Consider the following 12,309-nt stretch of genomic DNA (forward strand, 5'->3'; position numbering starts at 1 on the left):
TGTTTGCTAACTGGCCCATTTCCATTTAAACTCTGGGCTGGTATTTGTCTAAGAAGTCTTCCTAGCCTGTCAAATGTCACCTGTGTGTGTCAAGGGCCAACTCTCAGGCAAAATAATATATGGTACACACTGATGGGAAGTCTCAAATATTGGAGAAAATAGAGAAAAAAAAAGCCAAAATGAATAATCTCAAACCTGACTGTGTTTGTATTATTTTTACCCCAAACTCTGTGTTCTGGGACTTAAGAAACTTTAAAGAATAAGCACTTTAGGTCAAATGAAAGTGCAAAAAAGAAAAATCAATGCTAGGCACAATCTGTCACAGTTTTATTTTGTTTTGTTTTTAAGTGCTCCAAACATTTATTCAAACTACCTTGAAAAATGTGTCCTCTGGTGGTTGTAGACAGAATCAGCATTTGGGCCACGTGTCCCTTAGTGGCTGGTACAGCTGATGCCTGGCTTCTCTAAGAGTTCTTAATCCACCTAAATTCATATCAGCTCTAATTTTATGAGTGTTTATACATAATATGGTTACTTTAAGGATTTAAGACAACCCAGTGTGTTTGAGCAATTCCTAACTCTGGTGACTCCAATATATCTAACAATCAAAAACAGCTGAGCAAACTTAGCAGGAGAATCAGTACTGGGAGAAATCAGTTGTACTCTAGATAAAAATATGGTTTATCCATTAAAAATAGGCTCTTTTGACAAAATTTCTGATTTAGAAGGCCACGCTTTCACAGTTTTGGCATAGATGGCTCAGGTTTTATAGAGAACGTATTGTTAGGGTGAGGAAGGAGGAAGACATTTTCAATGATTTTTTTTTTTTAAGCTAAAATAATTTGATTTACCATAGAAGAAACTAGTGGAGAGCCCTGGTAGCTTAGCACACAGAATGAAGCGTGGCCCAAAGTGTGGAGAAATCCGTTTGTTTTTCAGTCCTCTTTGTCCTTCTATTCTTCTCTGGGCACTGAGTCCTGCCTGGGGCCTCTGTAGGAGGCCTAGGATCCCTGAAAGGGGAGGCGGGGAGAGAGAGTCCAGAAAAGGGGGGCTGCTAAAAACTCATGTCTGGACCAATAAACTCGTCAAGTTTAGAGATTCTGTCTTATTTACCCTTAATGTGGCCTTTTCAATTACTATGTTCTGAGTCTGGATCTCTCAGTCCATCAAAGTTTCTAACTGCCAGATCAAGGTTGCAGACGCAAACTCGACGGAGGCCAGTTCCCCTTGAAAAGAGGAACAGGATTCAAAGCCCAAGGCTCCCACCCTTTAAGCCCAGCCAGGTGTTTTCAAAAATTGGGTGACCTACATCTCTATGAGTAACAGACCAGAAAGTAGACGAAATGGTAAACTATCTAATCTACTAGAAAAACAGTTCAAAGAAAACCTTCCCACTTCCCCATCTTCTGACCACATCACAGCGCACTGTAAGCTGCCTTCCACCCCCATACCTCTTCTGAGAGGCCTACGAAACTGGCAATGACCCTGATGACTGACCCCACTGCCCCCGTCTTCAGGAGTCACCTTTCTTGATGTTTCTCTGCACTCCACACTAGTAACTATCCTCCCTACTTCAAAAAAAAAAATTTTTTTTTTCCCTTAGTGGCTTTCAACACACTATTCCTTCCCTTTTCCTCCAGTTTCTTTGGCTTCCTCTTTTTCTTCTTGTAGATTTTTTTTTTTTTAAAGATTTTATTTATTTAACAGAGAGAGAGAGAGAGAGATCACAAGTAGACAGAAAGGCAGGCAAAGAGGTGGAAGCAGGCTCCCTGCAGAGCAGAGAGCCTGATGCGGGGCTGGATCCCAGGACCCTGAGATCATGACCCGAGTGGAAGGCAGAGGCTTAACCCACTGAACCACCCAGGCGCCCCATGTAGATTCTTATTCTATGCCCTTCCCCTACAATTTAAGTGTTACCCACGGCTGCAGCTCAGACATCTCTGGCTTTTCTTAGTCATTTGACTCATTACTGTGGTTCAATGTTCACTTCCATACCTCAGCTCATAGCTGCTCCTGACTTTCAAACCTCCAGCTCCCACAAAGCAGGCACACCTGTTTCAGCAAACGCTCCTCACATGCCTGTTGCCACGAACTCAGTAATATTATCTTCCCCTCTAAAGTGCCCCTCCTCCTGCATTCCGTTTCGGTTAATAGCCTCCTCCCTGACCCTGAGAAAGTCATTTTTAATTCCTTACTGCCTCACCCCAACATCCAGGCTTCAAATCCTGCCATATCTATTTCCGCACCATTTCTGCAAAGATGTCTCGAGCCTGGGCGCCTGGCTGGCTCAGTGGGTTAAGCTGCTGCCTTCAGCTCAGGTCATGATCTCAGGGTCCTGGGATCGAGTCCCACATCGGGCTCTCTGCTCGGCAGGGAGCCTGCTTCCTCCTCTCTCTCTGCCTGCCTCTCTTCCTGCCTCTCTGCCTACTTGTGATCTCTCTCTGTCAAATAAATAAATCTTTAAAAAAAAAAAAAAAATGTCTCGAGCCTGACCCTCCCTCCTGCTCTCACTCGTCCATCCCTGAGGTAGGTCCCTCCTACCTCTCCAGGTCACTGTTGCAACAAGGGCACCTGTTTTCTGCAAGAGCTCTGCTCTAATCCCTTCTCCACACTAGTACCCGAGCAGCTGTTGAAAACAGGGCTACGATCATATTTCGCCCTTGCTGAAACTCACTAATGACTCTTTCTTTGCTTATAAAATACACTGTGAATGTGGATCAGCAGGCCTTTCACAGCTGTACCCAGACACGTACTCCGCTCGTTTGTCATCATGCCTTCACGCCTAGTCACAGTAGCCTCCTTGTCCCCCGGTTCACACCTCCCTGACATCCCTCATGCTGTTTCCCTCGCTTAGGAATTTTTCCTTCTCTGACAGACAACATCTCACTCATCTCTTAGGAACAGGATTCACTATCTCTTCCTCTGAGAAAACTTGCCAACATTTCCTTTACTCGGGTAGCCCCCACAGGGCAAAGAGCTCCATTGTGGTCTCTGGGGATCTCACGTGTGCCTTAGCTGTAAGCTGTCCATCGCCGGATTGTAGTTTTTACTTAAGCGATGGGATCAAGTTCTATAGACTAGAAATTCCTTAAAGGTAGATTACCTTCTTGTATTTATCCATAGGTTCCTAATGTCCGGATAGTACCGGGTACGGGGTAAATACTTAATGTTTGATGGATAAACTCCCAACAGTTGGTGACCATCAGAGGGGCTCATAATCCACGCCGAGTTCACAGGTGAAGAGCAGTGTTTCATTTATTACTGGGATGTGAGCCACTGGTGGTGCGATGATGAATTTAGCAACCTTCTGTTTCATTGCTTTAAACTCACCCTCATAACTTGTTGCACTGAGCATATCTCCACCAGCTGCTTGCCCCACAGGTGGTGTATTTCTAAAGGCTCTAATAAGGTCAGTTTGTGTTGAGCAGAATGAGGCTTGTCCCTGACAGGACAAAGAATGTGAATGGAACCATCACCCATTCTCACTAAACACATACATAAAAGCCTAAATTATACAGACCTTTAGCAAATGATGCCTGTAAGATAAAGAGGTATCCTTCCCATTTTTTTTTAAAGATTTGTTTATTTACTTATTTATTTGACAGAGGTCACAAGTAGGCAGAGAAGCAGGCAGAGAGAGAGGAGGAAGCAGGCTCCCCACTGAGCAGAGAGCCAGATGCGGGACTCCATCCCAGGACCCCAGGATCATGACCTGAGCTGAAGGCAGAGGCTTTAACCCACAGAGCCACCCAGGCACCCCTTTCCCATTTTATTTTTTATTAACAAGGAACCACAGTAAAGAAAATAAAATGTATTATTCACATCCTGACAACCAGCTGAGAGGATTTAAATAAAATAATTATTTATTTTATTAGGAGACTGCCTGAAAGCCCCACTGAGTTTTTTTCATCTCTGTTTTTTCAATACTGGCTTTTGTAAGAAATGTTTAACAGATGTTTTGTTTTCTAGGGAAAAATACCTGGCGCTTGTTTTCTAGAAGGGCTGCTTCCCAAGTCCACATGTCATACAGCACAGCAAATCTGTCCACACTTGCATGGGCCCGTCCCCAGTCCTGGCCAGTATTTGACTCGCTGCCCTCTTTGTGACCTAGAAGAGAGAAGGGAATGAGAATGACCAGAGACAGGACTTTCCATGAAGCTACTCTTATTAGAAAAGCAGCCCTTGAACAGTCAGCCCCATCTCAGGAATGAAAACACTGAATCGGTCCCAGGGATTCCTAAGAATCAGCTGGAGGGCCACTGGCAAAGACTGGGACATATTTGTTGACTTCTGAGTCAGTAGAGGTTTTTGTCTTTACTCTTCAATTTTAGTTTTAAAGACTAATTTTAGAAATGTAACCAAAATTCAGTTAATATGAAATCTTCACTAAAATGTCCTCAGACCTATAATTTAAAGGCCAAACACACATTTCTCCTTCTCTAAAAACAGGTCCCTGGTGGTTTAACAACAAACCCAGTTTAACCTGCTATTTCAAGTGATGTTAGTTAGCCAAGTAAAAACTCTTCAGAGAAGTTTCTAAGATATCCCTTAATTGGGTTAATTACTAACTTAAATCAATAAAGGTAATCATTGTAATTATTCTGTTAAAATATTTTCCCACTACATGAATGTTAATTTTCAGCATCAGCATGATTATTGCTTTTAATATTTGAGTGGTCTAGTTCAGAATGAAATATCAAAAAAGTAAGAGATTTTCAGGTGCTGAACTTTGAGTTCAATATGAGTACCAATATATGATGGGTACTGAACAAGAGAAAGATTTTGATCGGAATTTCTCAAGCGCAGTTGGGAAATCATTTCACAATGGATAACTACATACTGACGAGCTTAGCTGAAGGAAGCTCATGGGGCTGATGACTACTGACTGTTTCCATCAAATTAAATTCTTAGTTGCATTGGATTATAAACGAGTATCAATAGAAGTGATGCATTAGTATGTAGAATAAAGTGAAGACGAAAGCCAAACGCTGCAATTAAATGCCCTGGAATGTTGGATGACATCAGCGCATCTCATGATTCAGACACCCAATGGTCTGTGGCAAAGAGGGCCACAAGCCCACAAGCCGATGTTAAGTGAATTCTGCCTGGGCTCTGAAAGGTTAACAGTCAAACATTCTTTGAGCAGCATTTTATATCGCTATGAAAATGAATTCTTCATGATCATCTGCATAATTATCAAATAGCACAAATTCTTGCTAAATTTCCTTTTAGGTGTTGCAATGTGTCGAGAAACTCTTAAGCTCTTTCCAAATCAAATGTCAATGTTGTCATATTATTCTAGAAGGATTACTCTTTCCTCACCTATTTCTTAAATATATATTCCTTTTTTTCTTTAAGATTTTATTTATTTATTTGACAGACAGAGGTCACAATTAGGCAGAGAGGCAGGCAGAGAGAGAGGAAGGGAAGCAGGCTCCCTGCTGAGCAGAGATCCTGATGCGGGGATTGATCCCAGGATCCCGGGATCATGACCTGAGCCGAAGGCAGAGGCTTTAACCCACTGAGCCACCCAGGCGCCCCACTCACCTATTTCTAAAATTGGATACATTTGATTGATGCCAAAAGGATGTAGAGAATACATATTATAGGTTATTTGATTACTCTGAGCAATGATTTCTCCCTTTGGTGCTTTATCTGGCATTTTCCTACACAGATCTTCTTGCATCCTGGTGCTTTTTTTGTCAGGAACACAGGGATGTGTCTGCTTCTAATTGCTGCTTGCCCAAGGTCAATCTTTTTTTTTTTTTTTTTTTTTTTTTTTGGTTGTTGCTTAGGGGAAAAAAAAAAAATCATTACCTTCACTTGCTTACTTTGCTTCCCTCAGGGCCTGGCATGAGAGCCTTTGTACCCAGTGAGTAATGCAGAAATGCCACTGAGGAACGAGTAAGTCTCAACAATGGTAAGAATTATAATCAAGCTTCGAAAGAATAGTTCCAGTCTCCAACAAGAAGAGGGACTTGAGCTGGAAACAGGACCGTATCTTTTCTAAAGCAGGTACATATCGCGGAGATGCAAGTGCATATCACAGAGATGCAAGTGCTTACTGAATTTTCAGATACTCTTGGATCTGTATTTCTATTTTGAGGTGGAGGGTGTTAAATGGAGCCCTTAGGGTTCATGGTTTGTTTGGCTGGTTGATTTTTTCAAAATCTGGCTTCTGACCTTTTTCTTTCTCGATATAATGGCTGGCCACAAGCAGCAGCTCTGCCTCGAGCTCCTTCAGATCGCTCAAGGCTTCATCGTACATGATATGTACTCCGTGCGGGTCCTTTGTGTAGATGGACGCAGCCTCCATGCTGTAGTAGTCGTCCTGGTTCTCCACTTCCGAGAACTCCATGAATCGGACACTGTGGACCTGGGGCAAAGAAAGCCAACCCCAGAAGTTACCGGAAAAGAGAGAGCTGTCTGTATTTTGCCAGCCCAAACAGACCACACGGCAGGCTCCTGCTCTCACGCAGTGGGCTGTCCGCATGGAGCTGTACCTGCTGAGTGTATAAAGCACTATATGTAGAGAAGGGGATATTAGCAAAGAATGTTGGCAGAGAAGGGTAGTGAGATGGATAAGTAGCTGATTAAATTTTTTGCTGATTAATTCAGGGCTACCTGGAAAAAGGCGGGCGATGGAGCTGAGTGTACAGGAGGTCTCTGAGGTCAGGGTGCCCGTGTTCAGGTCTCACCCGAGGTCAAGCCCTCAGCTACTCTTAGCCTCTGTTTCCTCATCCATAACACGGGGACAGTGGAGAGACCACAACAGTTGTTATAGGGGGTATGCGACACTGAAGCACTTGAGATCTAGAAACATGAGCAGTTAAAGGTTTCTTATTTTTTTTAAAGATTTTATTTATTTATTTGACAGAGAGAGAGAGATCACAAGTAGGCTGAGAGGCAGAGAGAGAGAAGGGGAAGCAGGCTCCCTGCTGAGCAGAGAGCGGGATGCGGGGCTCGATCCCAGGACCCTGAGATCATGATCTGAGCCGAAGGCAGAGGCTTAACCCACTGAGCCACCCATGCGCCCCGGTTTCTTATTTTAATTCTATAAATACTTGAAAAATGTGTGAATATTGTCTCGTGTCTCGGAATTGAGTAGCACCCCCCAAAATTCATGTCCACCTGAAACCTGCGAATGTGACCAAATATGGAAACGGAGTCTTTGCAGATATACATGGTTAAGATGAGGTCATATTGGGGGATGGGGCGGCTAAGCCAGTGACTGATGTTCCTAAAGAAAGAGGAAAATGTGGAGACAGATACGTCGAGGAGAAGGCCATGTAAGGACAGAGACTGAGATGGGAGTGAAGTATCTGCAAGCCAAGGAAGGGCAAGTGACCCCCAGGATTACTAGCAACGGCCAGATGCTAGGAGAGACAAGGAAGGAACTTCTCCCGAACACTTTGGAGGGACCATGGCTCTGCTGACATTTTGATTTGGGGCTTGTGACATCTGGAACTGTGACAGAATAAAGTTCTCTGCCAGCTGTTATGAGCCACTCCCTTTGTGGTGTTTTGATACGGCGGCTCCAGGACACGAATATAAGGAATCTGGGTATTCCACTCACATTTTTTCTTAAATGACGGCGGAATGGTGGCATTCTGAGAATCATTAACCTAATAATAATTCTCATAATTTCAAACTTCACTCTGGCCAAGCCTCTGAATTCACTCCCTCCCCCCACCAGGCCTTGCCTTCAGTGTCTCGGCAGAAGCCCCTCCCCCACTTGTCCACCACCCACACCCACCACCTCCACCCCCCCAATCCCACCACCCCCACCTACACAAAGCTGCTGCTCCCACACCTCTCTCCTCCTGCTTCTTCCTGTACTCCAGGGAACGACTCTGCTCCCCTTCTCTGTGGCCATTCCATCCCACCTCCCAAGCATCCCTGTGCCTTCTTGGACACCCAGTTCCTCTCCATCAGCTGTTTCTCAACGGACACTGAAACAGGCTCACAGCCCTCCTGCCCTTCGGTCTCTCCTCCTCCTCACCATCCAATCTCCCAAGATGCCATCCTAATTCCCTGTGCCCGCTTCCTCACCTCCCACTCCTCACTCGTTCCCATCCAGCTCCTGTCTCCAGCAAAACAAACCACGTTCACTAAGAAAAACAGTGATTGTTCTCCACATCCAGCAGACTTTCTTTAGCCATCTTATGCAATGTCTCAGGAGCATGTGACCCAGTTCTGCACTCTCTGCTTTCTTGACTCACTCACTTCCCTGGCCTGCTGGGACTCCACATTCTCCTTGCTCTCACCAGCTTTCCAGCCATCCCGGAGGTGCATTTTTCTCTGCCAGGTCATTAAGTAGTAGCCACACTTGAGCCCATGTCTTAGGACCTCATCTTTTCCTCCTGTACTCCTTCCTTGGGAGGTAGTGCCGTTCCACAGCTGAGATTAGGGACCATTTTTTTGCTCCCTAATTGATACCTGTAATCCAGACCTCCTAGAGCTCCAGACCCACATATCCAAATGACCTATTTGGCATCTGTTCCCAGGCATCTCAAAGGCCCCTCGAATTTACCATGATCAAATCATGTGGTCTTCTCCCACAAACCTAGGCCACCTCCAACTTCCCCGTTTTAGTAAATACCACCACCACCAAGCCACTTTCTCTTGCATGAATCATTCCTGACACCACCTGCCTCACCCTACATGTCCAGTCTATCCTAACTCCTGTCGACTGGACTTTCTATCTCTCAAACCCATCACTTCTCTCTATCTCCACCACCCACCATTCTAGTCCAAGCTGTTATTAGCTTTCATTTGGACTAATCTAGGAGTTTCCAGGTATAGTTTTGGGGGCTGGCCCGTGTCAACGTCTTGGACCTCATTTCCTTCCACTGTCTCTATACTTCCATCCTGATGGACCCAAGCCTGGCCCTCTTCTGAATGCACGGAGCTCTTCATGCCTCTGGGACTCATACATACTGGCCCTTCCAGCTCTCACCCCTTCTTTCCTTGATAAGTACCTACTCTATCCAAGAGTCCATTTAAATAATACCCCTCTGGAAGCCTTCCTTACATCTCTAGGCAGAGCTGAGTGCTTCTCCCCATGACTTGTCTAACTCCATTATAGCACTCAGCTCATGGCCATGCTAGACTTTTGGTTCATCTACTCCTACAGGCTGTGAGCCTGTCATTCATTTATCCCTTCATTCAGTCATTCATTCAACAAATGTTCTGGTCAGTTAATTTACTGGGCACTATTCTAGGCACTAAGAATATAGCGGTAAACTAAACTGGCACAAATCCCACCACCAGGGAGCTCTTTAGTGGAAAGAGACAGACATTAAAAATAAGGAGCAGGGGCACCTGGGTGGCTCAGTGGGTTAAAGCCTTTGCCTTCGGCTCGGTTCACGATCCCGGGGTCCTGGGATTGAGCCCTGCATTTGGGCTCTCTGCTCAGCAGGGAGCCTGCTTCCTCCTCTCTCTCTGCCTGCCTCTCTGCCTACTTGTGATCTCTGTCTGTCAAATAAGTAAATAAAATCTTAAAAAAAAAAAAAAAAAGGAACATACGCAGAATGTCAAATGGTTTGGCACAAAAATTTCCCCAGACTTCCCAATGCCTTGCTGTTGGGTGGGGTCTGGTGATGAGCTCTGGCCAGTAGGTTGTGACCAGAAATGACGTGTGTCCTTTCCAGTCCAAAGTATTTATCATATACATACATATTCCTTCTCTTTTCTTCCCTCAGTTCCTGACTCTAAAAGGAGATGAATTTTGAAGACCAGATGGACAGATCACTTCATGCAGGGTTTTGTCACGGTAATCATATTATTTTCTTTTTAATTTCTTCCACAACTACGTGGAAGACTCCCCTTTCTAAAGTTTCTGTGGTCTAGAGAGTTGATCCTTCAATATTATGCTTAGAGGAGTGGCAGGAAAGGGAAGGCAATAATTATCTGTCTGGGTAAGAAATAATCTGATCTTTGGAAGGATTCACAGGTTTCCAAGACTGCAAATTAACTGATGCCAAGATAACTATTTGAATATAGTAAATATAGGAGGGTTGGTGGCCCATCATTCATTCTCTTCAGTCCACTGGTTTCTGCCATTATTCATGAATACGAATCTAAGGCCTTTTGGCAATTAGACAATATTTCTCTGACGAGTTTACCTTTTTCTAAATAATCTTTACATTAATTACAGATCATAAAAGCCCAATATAAGAATTTCATCAAAAACTGTTAGGATGAATGGCTCAATCTGTTAGCTTATAATCTTTCAAATATTTTTAAAGGAAAATTTAAAAATTTATTCTCTGCCTCGCCTGCTGAGTATATTATTACTGCAGCAAATTGTTCTTCATTTTAACAGCATGATATACTTTGCGAAGCAATTTCATGTACATTGTCTTTTCATGATCTCACAACCATTGTGTTATGAACAGAGCCTTTCCTTTGCCCAACAAATATTTATTAAATACCTACTATATCAAAGATATATACCCAACTCTCTATTTCCTTTTGCTGCCTGAATATCTACTACGCATCTCAAAATTTCCATGCCCTCAACTGAGATTCTGATGTTCCCAACAAACCTGTTCCAATCACCTCAGATCACAGCAACTCCAGACTTCCAGACTTGCTGAGGCCCAAACTTTGGAATCAACCTTGACTTCTCTCTTTTCCACATTCCACATTCTATCTGCCTGAAAATCATACTGGCTATACCTTCAAAATATGTCCAGAATCTGACCATTTCTCACCATGCTGTCTTTTCAGACACATCATCTCCTTGATTAATGTAATAACCTCCTAACTAGTCTCTACTTTGACCCTAGTACATCTTCGGTCTATTCCCCATTTAGAAGCATTAATATTGAAATGTGAATCAAATAACATCACTCTTCTGCTCAAAATTCTCCAACAGCTTCCCTTTTCTCACTCAAAGTCAGAGTCTTTACAATGGTCCACAAAGCCCTACACAACCTGTTCCCCACCTCTCTAATCTCTCTATTTTAATTTCTGCCAAGTTCCCCCTCAATCACTCTGGTTGTGCTGAATTCCTTGCTGTTCCTGCAAAAATGCTATACATGGTTCTGCCTCAGGGCCTTTGCATTGGCTGTCTTCTGCCTGTCTCCTCTGCTCCAAGTCAGTCATGTGATTTCTTTCCCTGACTTACCCTACTTACAATGGCAACATCCCAGCACCAACGTCCACTTCTCTCTATTAACTTTCCTTCTTAATTTTTTTTCATAGCACCTATTATTATCTTTACTAGTCTACAAAGTCTAGGTACTTCTGTGATAACCCCAAAGTGCAGTGGCCATTCTTTTACTTAGAATTCTCTGGTCCCTAACAACCTTGGAAGTAGTTCCTACCCTAAGAAGAGCCTAGGCCTTCATGGTCTGGCCAGATTTTTTTCTATAGCCTCATCTCCCACCACTTCCTCATAACAGCCTCTGCTATTAGCATGCTAAGTCCAGGCAGATCCTGAACACGCATGGGGTGTCAGATCCCCATGCCAAAAGAGACTTGCCCAAGGTCAAACAGCCAGGAAAGGCCTACTCCCTCTCATCTGGGGGCTCCTTCTATTCTGACACATGCCTAAAGTAAACTCATAAAGTCCCATGATGGGTGGTAGGTGCTTTCCTTTTCTGGTATTTTCGTAGAGTGAACACGTAGCCCAAAGCTTTCATCATAGGATCAAATACACGGGTCCAGGAAGAGGTCTCCATCTTACGGGCTTCTCCAGTGTCAGCTCCCCAGGCTAGTAACCCCAAAGATCTTGGTACCAGTCTTGACCCTTATGAAATGACTAAAGTTCATTTCATATTTCTTTATACTTTTAAAATGTGGCTATGAGAATATTATAAATGGTATCTATGGCTTTCTCACGACCTTGTGAGATCACCCCAACAAATTACCATCGGTGCCTTTCATTACCTGCATGGGAAAGAATCACATAGTTAGGTCCAAACATTCTAGTTTAAATGCTGACCATGCCAAGCACCATGGAGAACAGCTAAACCATGTGGTTCTATTGAAGATCCTGAAGGAAGGCCACTTCCTTGAGTTTCTCACAGTACAGTAGTAGCTCCTAGCCGCTTCTAAGGGAGCTGCTCTTCCTGTCACTTCTGAGAGCATAGGAAGGCAATATATATTGTATACCCTTGAGAAGCTCCTCCTACAATCAATGGGGCAGGGTGGGATTTTTTTCCCCTCCCCTTCCTTCATGGCTACCCCCAACTCCCCAACTCCCATCCCAGAACAAACAAACTGAAAGAGAGTTCAGTGCTAAGAAAGAACCCTTTTTAATCTATTAGCAAATAATAAAGCATGGCTATGGTAGGAGGT

The 12,309-nt window shown here is 43.8% G+C and overlaps 1 protein-coding gene across 6 annotated transcripts in view; it reads right to left on the bottom strand.

The window, feature by feature from the left end:
- LOC131833517 (uncharacterized) overlaps positions 1-12,309 on the bottom strand; it is a 206,821-nt gene that overhangs the window by 119,584 nt on the left and 74,928 nt on the right. For all 6 annotated transcript variants that reach the window (XR_009354499.1, XR_009354500.1, XR_009354501.1 and 3 more), the window contains exons 16-17: positions 6,184-6,376; positions 3,980-4,107 (exon numbers count right to left, since the gene is read on the bottom strand). Coding sequence is in view for 3 of the 6 variants with exons in the window: in XM_059176879.1 (XP_059032862.1) it covers positions 3,980-4,107; positions 6,184-6,376 (321 nt within the window). In the remaining 3 variants the exon portion in view is untranslated. The remainder of the gene's footprint in view (positions 1-3,979; positions 4,108-6,183; positions 6,377-12,309) is intronic.

Source organism: Mustela lutreola, chromosome 6 (assembly GCF_030435805.1).
Source record: "Mustela lutreola isolate mMusLut2 chromosome 6, mMusLut2.pri, whole genome shotgun sequence".
In the NCBI taxonomy this organism is placed as follows: Eukaryota; Metazoa; Chordata; class Mammalia; order Carnivora; family Mustelidae; genus Mustela; species Mustela lutreola.